Source organism: Pogoniulus pusillus, chromosome 21, assembly GCF_015220805.1.
Source record: "Pogoniulus pusillus isolate bPogPus1 chromosome 21, bPogPus1.pri, whole genome shotgun sequence".
Classification (NCBI taxonomy): domain Eukaryota; kingdom Metazoa; phylum Chordata; class Aves; order Piciformes; family Lybiidae; genus Pogoniulus; species Pogoniulus pusillus.
Window position 1 is genome coordinate 16,503,294 of NC_087284.1, and position 18,992 is coordinate 16,522,285.

The window sequence follows — 18,992 nt, forward strand, 5'->3', positions numbered from 1 at the left end:
TTTTAACACTACATATATTGCATTATTGTAAATGCTTCCTAAGTGTTTAGTCAAAAAAATAGCAGTTGAAACAAACTGACATTTTTTCTCTGTTTAAACAGCAGCTGAAATGAAACCTGGAGCTCACTCAGAGTCAACATATTTCCATTTTGTGTCTTTTTGCTGCACTTTGATTTCCTTAGAGTAGAACTTTCAGTGAAGCAGGAACAATCCCTTATATCAGAGTCTCAAGTTGTGCCGGGGGAAGTCTAGGCTGGATGTTAGGAGGAAGTTCTTCACAGAGAGAGTGATTTCCCATTGGAATGGGCTGCCCAGGGAGGTGGTGGAGGCACCATCCCTGGAGGTGTTCAAGAAAAGCCTGGCTGAGGCACTTAGTGCCATGGTCTAGTTGGGAGGCTAGGGCTGGGTGCTAGGTTGGACTGGATGATCTTGGAGGTTTCTTCCAACCTGCTTGATTCTATGATTCTATGATCTACCTATGGAGTTTTACAAACATATCTACACATATCAAATGTATTTTGCACATATTCAGCTTTCTGATACCTGTGAACAGCTCCACTTCTGAGGGTAACTTTTCCTGTAACCATTTCAAGGATGTGATCCCAATTATTCAGCGTTTTCCTGGGAATGAGGAGGCGCACTACAGGGCTAATAACATCTCCGTTAGCAATCAGGCTGAAATCAAGCAGAGTAAAATAATTGGGAGGAGTTTTTTAAGTAAGCCTCAGCTGCAGTTAAGACACCACCATCCCTGAAGTGGCAGTTCATCATACTGAAAATTCTACTTACAAAATAGTGCAGGGCTCCTGCAGCGGTTTCCGAAACCGTGCTGAGGCAGTGATTCTACTGTGAGTAACTGGCTTGACCTACAAGGACAAAAAGAACTAGAAATTACTCAGCCTTCACACTGGGGGAGAGTTTGCCTTGACCACCACCAACAACAACAAGGAGAGAAGTGTATCTACAGAAAGAAGTTCCTGTTTCTAAAACATGCATTTTATTCCATTCCAGCTTCAGCTTCCACAGAGGATATATAATTACAGCTGCAGGTTTCACAAAATCACAGAATGCATTGGCTTGGGAGGGGTCCTTGAAGGTCATATTATCCAAATCCCCTGCAGGGACATTTCCAACTAGATCAGGTTGCTCAGGGCCACATCAAGTTTGACCCTGAACGTCTCCAGAGATGGGGCCTCAACTACATCTCTGGGGTAACCTGCTCCAGTGTTTCACCTCTCTCATTGTAAACAATTTCTCCTTATGTCTAATCTAAGTCCAGCTTGCTCCAGTTTAATGTCACTGGCCCTCATCCTACCACTACAAGCCCTTCTAAACATCCCTTCCCCAGCCTTCCTGTAGGCCCCCTTCAGATACTGAAATGCAGTTGTTCTCCAGAGTCTTCTTTTCTGCAGGCTGAAGATCCCCAAACTCTCTCAGCCTGTCCTTGCAGGAGAGGTGTTCCAGGCTTCTGATCATCCTCATGACTCTCCCCTGGACTTGCTCCAGTGTGTCTGTCCCCTTCATGTGTTGGGGGCCTCAGAGCTGGGCACAGTCACACCAGAGCAGATCTTGATCTGCTGGCTATGCTTCTTTTGATGCAGCCTAGGATGTAACTTTCCTTATGGGCTGCAAGTGTGCACTGTGGGCTCATGCCCGGCTTCTCATCCATCAGTACTCTCTGCAGGGCTGCTCTCAATCTCATTATCCTCCAGCTTGTACTGAAACTAAGGATTGCCCCAACTTAGGTGCAGGACCTTGTACCTCACCTTACTGAACCCCATGAGATTCTCCTTAGCACAATTCTTTGGTCTGCCCTAGTCCCTCTCGATGACATCCTGTCCTTCATTCTTTTTAACCACATCACTCAGATTGGTATCATCTGCAAACTTGATGAGTGTGCACTCAACCTCACTGTCTATATCATTGATAAAGATATTGGTCCCAGTACAGACCCCTGAGGGACACTAGAGACTAGTGAGTCACCCATCTGTATCTGGACATTGAGCTGTGGACCACTACCCTTTGGATGTGATCACCCAACCAATTCTTTATCCACTGATCAAATCCATATCTCTCCATTTTAGAGAGAAGGATGTTGTGGGGGACTGTGTCAAAGGTTTTACAGAAGTTTAGAGAGATGACATGTGTTGGTCTTCCTTTGTCCACTAATGTAGTTACAGCATTGTAGAAAGCCACTAGGTTAGAGAGGCGGGACTTGCCCTTGGTGAAGCTACGCTGGCTGTCTCAAATCACCTCCCTGTTCATGTGCTTCTTGGAGGATCTGTTCCGCCTGTCTGGGCACAGAGGTGAGGCTGAGAGGTCAGTAATTTCCAGGGTTGTCTTTTCTACCCTTTCTTCCAGTTATCACTAAGTGCACCTGACTGCCAGGACTTTTCAAATATTATGGAAAGTGGCTTTGCAACTACGTTAGAAAAGTCCTTTACAACTATGGGATGCATCTAACCAGATCTCATAGGTTTATGGATGTTCAGGTTCCTCAGATGGCCCTGAACCTGATCTTCCCTTGCAGCTGGAAGGGCTTTACCCCATGCTCCTCACTTAGTGGTCTATTAATTCAGGAGGGGTGTGGAGCAAGACTGCCAGCAAATACTGAGGCAAAAAAAGTTACTGAGTACCTCAGCCTTCTCCTCATCTGTTGACACCAGGTCTCCATTTGCACTCCTCAGAGGGAGTATACTTAATTTAACCTTCCTTTGCTAATTAAGGTACCTGAAGAAGCCATACTTGTTATTCTTTGTGTCCTTTGCTAGGTTCAGCTCAGCCATGCCTTGCCCTTCCTGACTTTGCCCTTATGCAACAGGGCAGTGTTCCTATATTCCTCCCAGGTTACCTGTCCCTGCTTCCATTGTCTGTGCAGTTCCATGTTGCTCTATATTTTCACCAGCCAGGTCCTGCCTCAGCCATGCCAGTCTCTTCCCTTCCTTGCCTGATTTCTTATCCCCGGGGACAGTGCTCTTGCACTCTAAGGATAGTGTCCTTAAAGCTCTGATGGCTATCTTCTTTCTGCTCCTGTCCCTGAGAATTGTTTCCCAGGTAGTCCTACTACTTCTTGCCAAGCTGGAAGTTCACTTTCCCAAAGTTCAGAGTCCTGACTATACTCCTCTCCTGTTTCATATCCCTTAGGGTTGCAAACTCACCAGTACATGATCACAGCAGCCCAGGCTGCCTCCATCTTGACAATCATATACACTGCCTAACAATCAGCAGAGTACACATCCCAGGGGTGAGATAACCCAGAAGTCAGATAATGAGAAGACTGAGCATTGTGTTTCTATATTATTTTTAACTTGTCTACTACTGTATATAGCTGTAAATACCTGTAATATATGGTAAATATCTGCTTGTATACTGTGCTAAGCTGTGAATACAAAGCTTCATTCCTTAACTTCCAGCCAGCCAAGTCTAGTCTGGGTGAATTCATTGTGTGTGGGGGGTGGGTAACTCCCAAACCATCACACCATCAAACTAAGTGCTCTGATCCAGTCTGCAATGCTTAGGTTTTAATGATCCACACTTTACTGAAAATAGTTAGTAAGCATTTACTAAGCATAAAGGAAAGGAGCCCTTTAGGACAGTCCCAGGTGTGCCCAATTATTCAGTTGATCTTGCAAGCTGCTGAAACCATTAATTTTGTTGTAGGCTTCTCAGAAGGCATCTTGTTATTGCATGCAGCTCAGTCACTGGGGCCCTTGAGAGAACAATCAACATGACAGATGTAAAGAGCACATCTATTATTCAAAGGATTGTATTTCTGCCAGTAAGAGATACCATAGTATCAGCTTGCAAATCTGGTTTTTGGGTTACTCTCTTAAAGAGTCAGTAGTCTTTCTGGCAGCTTTTTGTGGCCTAACAAGTCTGCCTTGCTCTTACACAAGCAAATTGCAGGCAAATGTAACAGAGGACCAGCTTGGATGGAGATTTAGCATTTGTCTTTGCTACCTAGGTATGCCCTAAACAAGAACAAAATGCAGTCTGGAGTTGTTTTGCTAAGTGCATCTAAAGCTAATATATTTCCTATATTAAAACATGAAAAGAGTATCTCAGTGCAATGTTACATTTGCTAATGTAACACCACACAAAGCAGTGCATGGAAACACTAAGGTGACTATGATACCATTAAAATGCTCAAAAGCATTCAGCACAGTGCATACACAAAGCCTCAATTTCTGGGAGACTGGAAGAGAGTAGCCCAGATTAAATTAAGCAGGTGCTGGAGCACAGTGGCACAGAACTCTCTGAGTAGTCTTTCATCACACCTAGGATGACCAGCAATGGCAAGCCTAGTGCATGGGGTCCACATGCATGCTCTTAGGCAGATGTTTAGGCTGTTGGATTTTTGTCTGGAAGAGAAGGGGTAACTAACATTTTGGGACTGTTTGCCTCCTGAAGGCTTGATTTACACCTCATCTGCTTTAGAGGCCAAAAGAAAGATAAATTCTTCATATTCATCCAGGACACAGAGGCAATTTGATGCTGCAAATAAGAGAGGAAAGGAGGGAAGGAGAAAATAAATACACAAATTACAAGAAAATTAAACAAACAAAACAAAAGAGCAAAACGGGGGGGATAAAGAACCTCAGAGGGATGTGTCAGCAGAGGGGTGCTGCAAATGAGCTGTGCACAACAGCTTTAATTTTGAAGCTGGCAAGCATGCAGACATGCAAGCAACTACAATACAGTGTAATATAGTATTTCACCATACACAAGAGATAAATCTTACAGATGCCCAGTGTATGTTCTGTCTACTGCACAGCACATCAAGCTCTCCAAGTACAGTAGGGTGAAAATTCAGTACAAGCAACCCTAGCCTGCTCTGAAACCACATTTTTTAAAAGGAGTTTGGCTAGATCTATGCTGAATTGTGCTTATAAAAAATCAAAACAAAATAAACCAAAATACCCCACCCTCTACATTATCCTTAGAATTAACCTGGCCACCCTGGTTTTTTTTCTCCTAGTCTTCAAGTTACGACTATTTAGAATTACTTTTGCCTGAGCAACATTAAACTACTGAAGAAAAGCCAAGTAATTTCAATATACAGAAAGATACATTAATAAAAGGCCAAGTGCTTAGCCACTGCAAATCAGACTACTCCCTCTGAAGTATATGGAGTGATGCCAAACCACCCTAGGAGAAGACCTGATCCAGGACTCAATTAACAAATAACATAGTTCTGCTCTTGTTTTGTTTGAAGGAGGTGCCACAGCACTGCAGTGTCTGGAACAGCCTGACCCCTCTGGCCCTGGAGAGTTACCCATTAACAATGATGCGGTCTTGGGTGACAATTTCTGCCTACATTGAGAGACCAGCATTGCTAGCTCCCTAAACCCTTCATTTTCTTTCAACTTCACCAGCCACATTCTCAGCTACTGTCAACCAGGACTTGTACGTCAGCAACTCTAAGCAGAGTTACATTAAGCAACCCTCTGGCCTCATTATGATTTTATCTTTAAATTTCATATGTTTCCAGTTTGTTTGATAAGACTCCTTCAAGGGCAGCTTCAACATCCTGCTGAAAAATGCTGCAAATATTCTGTGATTTGTGCTGAGATTCTGATCTATTAAATGACAACATACAGCAGCAAAGTATTTAGGGGAAGAAGGTGAAAACAAAGGAGAAAACATACCACAGGTGACTCAGAAGGAACTTTTAAGTAAGCTGGAGACAAGGAGTAAACGAGAATCATAGAATCATAGAATCAACCAGGTTGGAAGAGACCTCCAAGATCATCCAGTCCAACCTAGCACCCAGCCCTAGCCACTCAACCAGACCATGTCACCAAGTGCCTCATCCAGTCTTTGCTTGAACACCTCCAGGGACAGTGCCTCCACCACCTCCCTGGGCAGCCCATTCCAATGCCAATCACTCTCTCTGGGAAGAATTTCCTCCTAACATCCAGCCTAGACCTACCCCGGCACAACTTGAGACTGTGTCCCCTTGTTCTATTGCTGGTTGCCTGGGAGAAGAGGCCACCCCACACCTGGCTACAATGTCCCTTCAGGTAGTTGTAGACTACCTGAATCTGCAAGGCAGTAAGAGCTAAACACAGCTGGAAATAAAGCATGGGATCACAGACACTCAAAACTACACACTTTTGACCTTTCTATTCTACAAAGAATTTGTTACTTTCCACAGTGCCTCTTACACCAACAGCAGCATAGATCTTACTGCTTCAGAAAGCTACCACCCATGACACAATACTGTAAAGCACTTTGCACAGTCTGGGATAAAAGAAAGCAGCTACACTCAACACAGACAAACTTCTACAGTCTCAAGTTGTGCCAGGGGAAGTATGGGCTGGATGTTAGGAGAAAGTTGTTGCCAGAGAGAGTGATTGGCATTGGAATGGGCTGCCCAGGGAGGTGGTGGAGTCACCGTCCCTGGAGGTGTTCAAGAAAAGACTGGATGAGGCACTTGGTGACATGGTCTGGTTGAGTGGCTAGGGCTGGGTGCTAGGTTGGACTGGATGATCTTGGAGGTCTCTTCCAACCTGGGTGATTCTATGATTCTAGAAGTGGGGATCAATCTACAGAGTTAAGAGATCTAAATAAACACTAGAATTTCAGGATACATTCTACACAAAGTCTCTCAGAGCCCAGCTTTCACCTTCAGTCATAATTCACTGTGGTTGAACTCAAGCTGCTGAATGGTAGCTGTAGCTGTGTGCCTCCTAACACCCCCTTGAAAATATAAGGCCAGGATGCAGATCAGCATCTAACTGAAACATGGTTAAAAAATTCACACACACTGCTTTGTAACAACATCTTACACATTTTTCTCTTATACTAAAAAAAAAATGTAGCAATCAGGAACAAAACACTCAGCAAATCTATGCAATGCATTGAACAACCTACTTTAGGTACTTACATTTTCCACTGTTGACTGCTGGCAAAGAAAAAAATCCAAAATGGTCAGTAGCCAAACCACTACCTCAGGTATAGTATCATGTACACATATGAGAGATAGTTTTGCAAGCCATTTTGAGTCAGTGTGTGCATAATCACATGTATACATATCTATAATGTGTACCTACACAACAATTTCATACATGTTTTCCTACAACATTTTCTCTTATGTTTCTGAAACACTGAAAGACTGACACCTGAAAGACTGACAATCATCTAAAACTGTGTTGTTTGTTAGAACACACAGTGCTTGTAATTCAAAGAAGTGTTAAAGTGACAATGTTACATATTTGGTATTACAGGGAGAGCATCACTGAGAATAGTTATTAATGTAGGGACTCTGAACAACCCCACACATTGGTTTGAAATACACAGATAAAATAAGAATGCTTTTCACTTCTTTACTCAGCAAAGTATTAATCAGTAAAAGGTAAATTACATCATCCCTAAAATATAAATCTAGAAAAATCATGTGTATTTCTTTTGGTTGATGTGAATATATTTGCTGACCACCAGGCATAAAGGTTTTCCTTCTAAAAATGCTACATTCTACTTTCCACACTATTTCAAATATAGACTGGAACATGGTACAGACTTTATAAACTAAGCAACTTCTCCGGTCTTGCAAGAGATGTGTGACACTTGAGAGAATCAAACCTTGCATATTAGGAAAATATGCAGCCCATTAAACAGTATTTTAATTGTCCTCTGCACATACTTCATATTTAGTTCCTAAAAAGGTGATTTTTTTTGCACTTGAGAATAGTTTCAAATAGAAACATGCCACTCTTAGCTCTTCTTTTCCTTCCAATATATATTTAATACTAAGAGACACGCCAAATACAAAGGTCTAGCAGCACTTTCACAGGCTGCCATGAAGCTAGTGATCCTAGCTAAGAAATGGCATGGCTGTTTCATTTATTGCCTTTTCTTAACAGAAGTCCCCCCCATCAAAGGGGGCAACTGCACACAAAGCCATACTGGATGACATATCAGTCAAAAAATGCAACCTCCCTGAAACAGATGTTCTGGGTTGGTTTGATTTACACAAGTTTAAGAGTTGGCCTTTCTTACTGCTGTATTAACTTAGCCTTGGATACTATGAACATCTCATTCATTACTTGAGTTACTTTATAACTAACCTTTTGAAGTTTTAAATATTTCAACACGATGTCACATTCCCAATTTATCAGCTCATGCAATGAGCCATGGCTTTGCCAGTTTATTACAATGGCCTGTTTGTTAATCAATGTGCCCAGGAAAATTGAGAACAAATATTTGCTTCCCCTTAGGGTAGAACTGGGGTCAAAAGAACCAAAACTTCGTTTATACACACCATCACCATCCTGTGATGTGAAAGAAAGGAATGTTCAAGGTTCAGTGGTCAAAAGCAAATTAGAGTGGTAAATTCTCTAAAGCTACTACAGCATAGGAAACATCTTATCTCACCTATTCCACAGAAACATGACTTTTTTAATGGGCATTTTTATACACTTTAATGAAATAGGCAGAATCAATTCACTGAGATGTTTGGTCAGCGTAAAACCAGTTCAGTTATCATATACAGTAATTAATCTGGATAATCTGCATTTTCCTGGTTACTTTGCATTGCTAGATGGTACACTGGATAGTACAAACCAGCCTTGAGCAAGAGCATAGTGGCCTTCCTACTGGTGTAGACACAAAGCACCATTCAAACAGCTATTAACTGAATGGAAACAGGTCACGACACCACAGCAGCACACAAACTTCTCAGACCACATAAAGCACTGGTGAGTCAGAAATTAACTATGCCAGTCACATATGAATTTAGAGAGCCTTCTAGACAGCAAAGCTCCTACAAAAATGCCAAAGTGTTTAAAGTCACTACATTCACCTCCAAGGGAAATCATCCTCATTTTCAGCCATGGTAAGTCAAATGAAGTTCATACCTCCTGTATATCTAGGGGTAAGGCTCAATCCATCTATCTAAGCACTAAACAGTAAAAGGCTTAATCTGGGAACTGTCATCATTTTGGGGCACTCTTCCAACCTGGTGGATTCTATGTTTCTATGATTAAGGGCCACATCTTTTGCTGGGATAAATCAGGCAATGGCATGGCCTCATCTGCCCAGGCACTCAGCCTGTTCAGTGCTCTAGAACACATCACATTTCCTTTGCTTCTCAACCCCAGCTATAAGGATAGCTCTTAATTTACCCCTGAGTTGCATGATGCAACTACACTGCTTACAGCACACACAACAATGGCATTAATATCACAGATTTTAAATAAGCAAAATAGATCCTGATACTCATTTCTGCTTCCCACTTCTTCTACTACACAAGATTTCTATTTTATCAAAAAATCTTATAAGGATTTGCAGGAACATAACCTTAAAACTAGTCTTAAAGTAGTAAGCCTGTGATTGTCCTGCAAACTCTCCTAGTAAGGAAATCTGGTTAAGGATCTCCTATGAGACATTCTTAGCAAAGGACACATGTAATTAGTCACACTGAACACCACTGGGAGTCACATAAAATACTGCAAGCAAACCCTGATATTTTCACAGATAATTAGAAACAGTTTCTTCAAGCATCTTTTTCTTGTCCTGGATATGTAAGAATAATTTTCCTTTTCAGCCAGATGCTGTCATAAAATACGAAAGCTTTTCATGCTTCCAAGTGTTCAGGGAAACCAGTAAAGGCTGATCCTATGTACAAAGCAGGGACTGGTTCATGCTTTGTACGTTGAAGATTCAGGTAAGTGCAATACTTTTACTATACAAATATTTTGAAGCCTGCAGTTACCTCCTCAGGCTACAGCATAGTACTGTTCAAGGGAAACAGATGAGTTTGGAGAACTATACACTAGAACTAATTAGAAGTTTACAGTCAACACTGGCAAAGACTGGGAAAAGCATTTCAACTAAGTGAGACTTTTTCAAATCTCCTTTGTCCAGAGAAAATAACAAGTTTTGAGGAAATTTTTTTGGTCTAAAACTCCTACAATTTTCACTTTCACAACATTTTTCTGCCTGAAATAAATTTCCTTTAAATTTATGACCAGGTCAAATATCTCCAACACTGGGAGATTCTTCTTTTGCATGGAAGTTATTGTCGGGATGTGACAATTCAGAAAGGTGAGCAGAAGACTTTCAGCAAATCACGGTCAGAGCAGTCACAGTAATGATCACTCAAATACTATGTTCTGAATGGTAGCTAATTTTATAATTATTAAACATAATCAATATCTACTTAAAATGAAAATAAATGCAAGCCTGCTACTAAGATTAAATGAAGGCCAACTATGTAAATATTTCAGACATCCTACCTCATTATTGACTTCAGCAGGTTTTTTCTTTGTTTCTCCAATGTCGAAATAGCTGTGGAAGGAAAAGAGTTTTCATTATTTACAGAAACATCTAACTTACATAACACAAATGTTTCTATACTTTAAAAAAAACCATTAAACTTTTAAAGTTTATCATGCTTCAAAATAACATAAAAGTAACTAAAGTCAAGATTTTAATGAAGAACAGTTAATATCAATCTGCAGGCTATCCTTCTGGCTTAGCACAAAAGACAAGAGAGAACTAACCATCTATCCTGAAGCCACTGGTGATTAGAACAGACCATCAATAATCTCCTTGTCAGAAAGACTCTCACACACTACTGTGAGGTGGATGAACAAATCTCAGCACGGTATCAACTTACCAGAGTTTCCTAAGTCATCATCTTGCCTCCTGGTTTCTCACAGTAAGTCTCTGATAGATTTAAAGCTTTCCTACAAACCCAAGTTTAACTCAGGGCATCAGCTAAATTTTAAAAGGATCTTATGCTCCAAAAGGACATGGACATATCTGAACACTGTATATTCTGGTTTCTCATGGCTGTGATGAACCAATAGCATCTACAAATAATTTTGTGCTTAGAGAAAGCACAAGCATCAACTGCACAAGAAAACAAAATACATTCATTTAAACAAAACTGTGCTCCACCAGAGCACAAATTTCCACAGTAAGACTCCATTAACACAAAAGTGTTAGTTAAAAGATAGTGAGGGATTAGCTGTATGCTGCCTTTCCATAGAAAGAGAATTAAATAGGACTTCAAGCATGAATAACCCATAGATTGTGTGATGGTTTGAGTGTTCCCTGCCCCCCCACACTTTAGAAATCACCCAGACTAGACTCAGCCAGCTCTGGAAATATGAATGAAGCTTATATTTACAGCTAGCACAATATACAAGCAGATATTTACAGTATATACAGTTATATACAGAAATATACAAGGTAAAAGGTAATACAGAAACACAACAGCCCTCCCAGAAACCTGAGTCCCCAGGAGGGGCTCTCAACCACCCCTTCACCTTCCCCCTACCCCTCTCAACCTTATCCCAGTCCCAAGAAAGAACAGAGGTTCAGCCAGGGGGTTAGGAAGCAAAGTGGATTAGTCCAAAATGGAGGGTGAGGTTAGAGAGATGCAGCTCAGCCAGCAGCCCAAGCAAGAGTGATGCCGAGTGTCTTATCTATGTTTTGACTTATGTTTTTATACATCTCAGTAAGCCTCTCAGGGAAGCAGACATCACCATTGTTTTCCTTTTATAGCCTGTAATCTAGTTCTTCTCACCAAAACATTCTAGCTAGCTTCAAACTAGCACAGACTGTCAAATAGGCAACTGTCCAGGTACTAAGACTACACTAACTCCCTTCTCAGCACTCAGAGAGCCATAAGAACAGTTCTTTCAGAGAATGCTGCTCCCAGTAACTGCTGGTACTGCAAGATGATTCCAGTTTTCAGCACTGTAGGAAAAGAATCCTTTGTGGGCAGTTATAACTCAGTACAGCAACACCTTTCAGCACCTTCTCCCAAGAGCCATGCATAAGAACAACAATGCATCTAATTCTACATTGGGAGCATCTAACTCAAAGTTACATGATGGGCATCTGTTATGGGTTGTCCCTATGCCCACTTTCACTGGGAAGTCACAAGTGCTTTCACAGGCTTTTAAGACTAGAAGATCCTAGCTGAGAATGTCAGGTTTGATTGGAAAGCATCAGTGCAGGCTCACCAAAAGAACTCAGAATTCATAATACATCTGCAACCCCCAGGTAACATCATACTCTCTAGTTAATGACTGGGGTAAGATTTGTTTGCCAGAGGAAACTTTCCTGCCTGGCCAAATTTGAGAATTCACAGGACCTGAGTGAAGGAAGGAATGAGAAAGAAAGAAAGAAAGAAAGAAAGAAAGAAAGAAAGAAAGAAAGAAAGAAAGAAAGAAAGAAAGAAAGAAAGAAAGAAAGAAAGAAAGAAAGAAAGAAAGAAAGAAAGAAAGAAAGAAAGAAAGAAAGAAAGAAAGAAAGAAAGAAAGAAAGAAAGAAAGAAAGAAAGAAAGAAAGAAAGAAAGAAAGAAAGAAAGAAAGAAAGAAAGAAAGAAAGAAAGAAAGAAAGAAAGAAAGAAAGAAAGAAAGAAAGAAAGAAAGAAAGAAAGAAAGAAAGAAAGAAAGAAAGAAAGAAAGAAAGAAAGAAAGAAAGAAAGAAAGAAAGAAAGAAAGAAAGAAAGAAAGAAAGAAAGAAAGAAAGAAAGAAAGAAAGAAAGAAAGAAAGAAAGAAAGAAAGAAAGAAAGAAAGAAAGAAAGAAAGAAAGAAAGAAAGAAAGAAAGAAAGAAAGAAAGAAAGAAGAAAAGGCATCATACATTCTTTGAAGGAATGACAATTATTTATCAAGATACCATAGAATAGTCACAAGGATTTCAAGACTTCAGTGTGTGGAAACAGTACGACACAGCAAGGCTACCCAAGGCAATGTGCAAAGGTGCACACCAAAAGCTTCAAAAAGGTAAATGCAGCAACATAGGTCAAGGTTTTTAAAAAAGGTATCCAAACCTCATGTGTATAGAACAACTGTTGCAAGCTTCTCCATGTAAAAAGGAACAAATTAGCCTGACACCAAAAACTAAGAAGTCTTAAAGCCACCAATAGTTTCAATAAATAAATGCATCAGATGAAATAGGTCTAACATCCTGTAACAACAGCTGTTGACTGTGGTTCTTGTTTTCTGGGCATTTGTACACTACTTTAAGGAGAACTAGGAAAAGGGGCACAGAAAAGTCCCTCATAGTCTATCACAGCAATGAGTGAATCCAACACGCATCACTGAAAAAAAAAAGGTAAAACATATACAAGTTTCTTGCTGCTATCAGGACCAGACTTGGATCCTTTAAGGTAGATGTTTTGGTCTCCACAGCTACAACTGCTTTATCTTGGCCGGTGACACATACACAAACATACCTTCTTTTCTTCATTTTCTTCAATTCAGTTCAGAAAACTGTCCATTTCAATCAACCCCTCCTCTCCTCTGATTTTCTGCCTAAGATGCCTCCCTAACTGTCATTGTCTTTACAATCCAGTTAAGAACAAGATCAACATTAAGCCCTTCAGCCTGTCTTAACATTATGAAAGCACTACCAACATATACTATGTAATTAAATACTAATAGCTGTGAATTCCAACTCTGAATGCAGAAGTGCAGAAGCCCTCAAGTCATCCTGTCTTCCCTCCCTATGGTACAGGACTATGGCGTACTATTAAGGGACACATCAAACAATTTGCTTTTACCAGTTCCCTTAGGTTAGCTCTTCTTAAAGTATTCCCTTCATTGACCTCTAATACTTACATATCTTTGTTGTACGTAATAGCCTGAAAAGATCTCACCATAAAACTCTGACAAAAAGAAATACTTTTTCTCACCCAAAATAAATCCAGAATGTTCAACACTCTAAACAGTGCATGCTAATGTCAAGCAATTACTAATCTTTAATCTGTCTGTCAAACATAAAACACATTTAGGGATGTGAAATGCAATGTGCTGACAAGTAAGAACGTTAAGTCATCCACAAAATCACAGGGTTTAATACTAAAAAGAGATCTTCCTTGAGAGTTGAGCACTGCCTTTGACATGGAATACATAGGGAAGAGGAATTGTATTTAGTTTGTCATGTATCTTTCTCTCTAGCTTTGCCACTGAAGCTCAAGAAGCTCCAATAAATTTTCAAAAGCAGCCAGTGACAAAACTGTTGGGTGCTGACAGATACCCTGTTCATTACTGTTGGAAGCATAAAAATAATGGATAAAATACCATGCCCATCATTGTTGATAAACACATGGTGACAGAGGCTGGGTGAAGACCTGGTGGTCTATGTTGCCATGGCACTGGGCAGAATGGAAGGGTTAAGGCAGAGGCCCACCACTCCACTCTTCCCTTTATGACCTGCAACACTGCTGACCACAGAAGCCACACCAAAAAAACCCAAGAAATGTCTTGTGCAACTGATAAAGAAACAACTAGTTGGCTACTAGGCACAAGGACTTGGCTGAAGTCGCACCCACCCACTCTGCACAATTGTAGATAATGAGGTCCAGGTATTGCCCAAACTTTGCACCTCATTTGGAGAAGACTGATATCTGGACACCAGAGGACCAGGACGGATCAACAGGTTTGCCCTCCCTCATTCTCCTACCATTCCCCCTAGATGAAACACTTTTTGGGAGGGATTTGTGACCTCTGCTACTCTGAGGGATTCTCCAGGAGACTGAGTGTGTGATTGCAATCATAGTTTGGAGCTACAGAGCCATTCTGTGCTTGTGTGTTCATCACTGGCATGCTAAAGAATCTGTGCATGTTGCAAGTAAATAAACTGTGCTATTTGTTCCCCATTGCTTCCTGACAAGGTGTCTGGGCCTACAGCAGACAGGCTGTTTGGGTATCTGGTATCAGCCCTGTAGTACCCACAACTGGCATAACTATTAAGAGCTAACTCTAGCCATCCCTAGCCCCTCTAGTCTCTGAGGACCAGCTGGAAAGCAAGGAGGGGATTCATCTCTTACCAAATTTATCTTTCTCCAAGTGGAACATTACACAGAGAGTTTTGTCCTGAAACTTAACTTGCTCTTAAAAATGTTCAGTCCTCAATTCCACAAAACTAAGATGAGCAAGGTCCTATAAAGCTGGAAGTTTAGCATAGAAATTCACAACCACCTCCAGAAACAGACTGCTAATTTTGAGATTTTTTTTTTTAAATTCATTTGTAGGAAAAAATGCCCACAAAATACTGAGCAAAACACATAATTAGTTAACTGAGACCATGAAATTCAATACCAGAATCAAGAACCATTAGTGATCACATGTAGAGCCACTTAGGAGACACACCTAACAGCCCAGATCTGCTCCACAATATTCTCCCAGTCACTCACTAGGAAATAAAGCAACTGCCAGCTTAACTGTTAGTGTGCAGGCAGGGGAAAGAAAGCAGTTAGTCATCTTTCAAACAAAAGTAAGGATTTGCCTATTCTCATCATAAAAACTGTATACCTACCAAAATGAACACAAGTGAGGAAGTAGATAGCTGGGTAAAATATTTTAGACTTCTAATAAATAAGCAAGAAAGAAATCATAGATTTCTATGATTTCTTTCTTGCTTATTTATTAGAAGTATAAAATAGGAAGGAAGTACTGGGAATTAAATTCCCAAGCTCATCAACCCCATGGCAGAACTTTCAGTACTACAGCTTTTGTAGATTTCTCCCTGTTACCACTAAGCACAAATACTGACACCTCAGTCAAGCACACACATCACAATGTCATTGTCGCTGTTCCTTCAGTTTAAAGGGCTGTTTCTCCTTCTCTACCGTGTCGTCAAGGAAATGCCACTTTGCAATTAATCACAACAGCAGCCTTTTTGTGGGTCCCCTCTAAAGCCCTTTTGCCGTTTTATCTGCTACCTTTCCTTTCTGCCATGGGTCACAGCCTTTCAATCCTCCTTCTGCCTGATAAAAGCGGGGGAGAAGAGTCCTGTGAAGCATTACCACAGTGCCAAACTTCAAATTCTAATATCCAAGGTCCGGATAAATCTTATGTTGCTTTTTAGCCACTCACTTGAGCTTCTTGAAGGCTTCCCTGCCGCCAGCCACATACTGCTCTCCGCTCTGAAGCTCCTCCAGCTGCCGAACACGGTGCCCGCCTCGGGGGGTATAGATGTTCCGCACAGCTCCATAGGGTGCCTTCACTCTGCCTGTCACCTCTTTCAGGAATACCTCGAAGTTGGACACTTTCTTCTCGTTGATGACAATACGACGCCCTGGGAAGAAAGGGTCCCCATTACGATACACTAGCACACTCTTCACCGTCGGCTGCGACAGCCATGACCCCTTCGTGCCTGCATTTGTCATGCTTGGTGGCTTTGGACCTCCTGTGCAGCCCAGGCACTGCAACGCGCTGCCTGCACCTGTTTACACAGGACAGGGTTCCTGCCTGAGCACTCTCTACCCTCCGCCCTGACAACTCCCCGCCTGGGGTGAAGCGCCCACACTCACGCCGAGGCCTGGGCACCAGGGCCCACCTCCAGGGAGGCAGAGGAGGGAGCCCGGCGCCGCGGGGAGGGATTACAACCTCCCCCAGGCTTGCGGCACTGCTCTGCTCAGCCTTGCAAAGCGGCTCCTCCTAGGCAACCAGCTCTTGCTGCTCCCTGGTGCCGGGGGAGATTAACGGGAATTGCATTTACCCAGGCAAAACGAAAACGGTGCATGAAGATCCATAGCCCACCATAGTCTTTCTCTTCCGTCTTTGCCGTCACGTAGCAGCTTGCTGCTCCCAACGTAGTTTGCACGGGAAACTTTAACCAGCGTGCGCTCTGTTCCCTCCCTGCCCAGCCAGGCGAGAGCCCGGCAGCAGCCCGACAGACTCAGAGCTCACTAGGAGCAGGGCAATGCAGAAGTTAGCACAAAACACGGCTGGCTGGGGCAAGGAGGACGAGGAGGTGGCGTGCCGAGACAGGAAACCCAAGGGGACACAGGGAACTGGCGTAAGGGCCCCGCACCTGAGCCAGAAAACGTACTGAAGGACGTGGCACCGGACTTGACAGTTAGACTATGATTTGACTAAATGGTCTTAAGGCTCTCTCCCAACTCAAAGTGATTCTGTGACTCTCTGGCACCCGCTCTGCCCTCTCCCCGAAGGCCGCGGTTCTGCTTCCCGCCGCCTGCCCCCTGCAGCGCGACGGAGCTCCCCGCCACGGGCGAAGGGACAGCGGTTTGAGCTGCCCTCAGGGAAAAGCAACGGCAGCAGCCACAGCTAACGGGGAAGCGCGGAGGCGGCTTGTCGCTACCAGACCCAGCAGCGCCGGCAGGGCGGGGACAAGACGAGCGCCGGGGCGAGTAAAAGGAGGTGGTGCTGGCGTGACAGGAGGGCTGCCCTCAGGCGTCCTGTCGGACAGCGGCCGTTACGTACCGGTAAGGGCGCCCCGCGGCAGCGCAGGGGAGGACTGCGCCGCTCACGGGCACCGGTAAGTACAGTATGAACCACTCGCGAGTCTTGCCCCTGGCAGCCCTGCCGTAAGGTGCTGGGAGTCTGCGGCGCTGGTAGGCGAGCCCAGGCGCCGTGCCACGTTTGGCTCTGCCGGGGCGGGCTGAGGAGAAGGCTGTCTGAAAACGATGTGTTCCACTCACGTCTGGACAGATCTTCCTGGGATTTCTTACCAAATAGGTCCGTTCTCCCAAGAACGAAACAGACTTGTACTAGATCTTCAGATCAAGGTCATGACAACGCTAGGCAGCTAGCCCGGTCTGGAGGTAAGAGTAAGCCACAGATGTAAACGAAAGGCAGTGTCTACAAGCTGAGCCACTGCTCAAGGTTTCTTTCTGACCAGGTTTTATTTACATATTCCCTTGGCGATTCTGATACATGCTTTCTTGTCTGGAGGTGGAGTTGTTCGGTGCTTGATTTTGCCTTTGGTTCATTATTAACATCTCATGGTTACCACTTGTTCGGTGATCTGGCTCAGACCTGCAGTTCTGTCTGGGTAATTTCAGTTAATAAGACTCAGAGCTGACTTGCCACAGTTAACTCAGCTGAAAATTGAATACACCGTGGTATTCTGATAAATCAGAATATCGTTAACCATCATTTATTTTTGACAAAAGTATATCAACGGAATAAACCAAAACCACCAGACAGAAAATGTTAAATAATTGTGATTTTAAAGAGCACAGCATAATGTAAAGTCAAATTGGGTTAAGGTTGCACTGTTCCCTAAGTCAATTTCTGTAACACTGCATAGTAGATAATGTTGCAGCATGTATAAACAGTACATCAATATACATACAAAGGACCAGGTCTAACCTTTACCGTCATCAAAACACTTCCTTTGATTTCACAGATAAATACATCCAATCATGAAATCATCCTGGCACCATTTTCATCTTAAACTATTTTTAAGACTACATTAACAAATGATCCACTTGAAGGTGTGTATTCCTTGATAACTCTCAGCCACACATCCCTAGACTGTCCAATGTTTAGGAAGTAACTTTGGATATTGTATTATCAGAACAGTAGATTTTTTTATATACATTTCCTCAGATTATTAAAAATTGTGTCACAATCAAGCATGAATCTTCTGGGTGTTTTCAGTGAGCAGATGAGTCTCCACTGTGTCCAAACAAATTCTGAGTATAGGTAAGTTTTCTTTACATGAAAACACCTTAGACATGCTTGAGATACGACTTTGGGCTATAATTATTAATGCTGTCTGCTTTGCTCTTTGCAGAAAACTGCATCATAAAATACAGAGACTTCAGTTCTGCACGTTTTTGGCCATACCTTGGGTACAGGAAGCCATAAAATGGGAGAGAAAATAGACAAAAATTGCCTTAAATTCAAACCAAAATCCTTTAACAGTCCCTTTTACCAATTGATTGTCATAAGACTATAACTGGGCTAGGCCTTCCTGCCTGGAATTTAGTGTAGAGTAATGATTCTTCTTATAAATAGATTTCAACACACATGATGGAAGGAATTTTTCTTTCCTTCTATCTTACCTCTTTGATGGGAAAATTACCCCCCTGCTGCGAGTTGCAACAGGGCAGTTAACCATTACAAAAAGAGCAATTTCAGGGTGAAGGAAGTCAAATATGCTACTTTTACTGGTTAACAGTTAAATTTCTCTACTTATCGCTGGTTTTCTTCTAACTGATAAAGGGGAGAAGCAAGCATTTACCATCTTCAAATTAATACTGTTAAATTTTGATA

At 42.2% G+C, this 18,992-nt stretch overlaps 1 protein-coding gene across 1 annotated transcript in view; it reads right to left on the minus strand.

The window, feature by feature from the left end:
- DCDC2 (doublecortin domain containing 2) overlaps positions 1-16,135 on the minus strand; it is a 43,425-nt gene extending 27,290 nt beyond the window's left edge. The window contains exons 1-4 of the mRNA XM_064161078.1: positions 15,843-16,135; positions 10,239-10,290; positions 790-866; positions 544-675 (exon numbers count right to left, since the gene is read on the minus strand). Of these exons, the coding sequence (XP_064017148.1) occupies positions 544-675; positions 790-866; positions 10,239-10,290; positions 15,843-16,135 (554 nt within the window). The remainder of the gene's footprint in view (positions 1-543; positions 676-789; positions 867-10,238; positions 10,291-15,842) is intronic.
- Between the last annotated feature and the right edge of the window lie 2,857 nt (positions 16,136-18,992).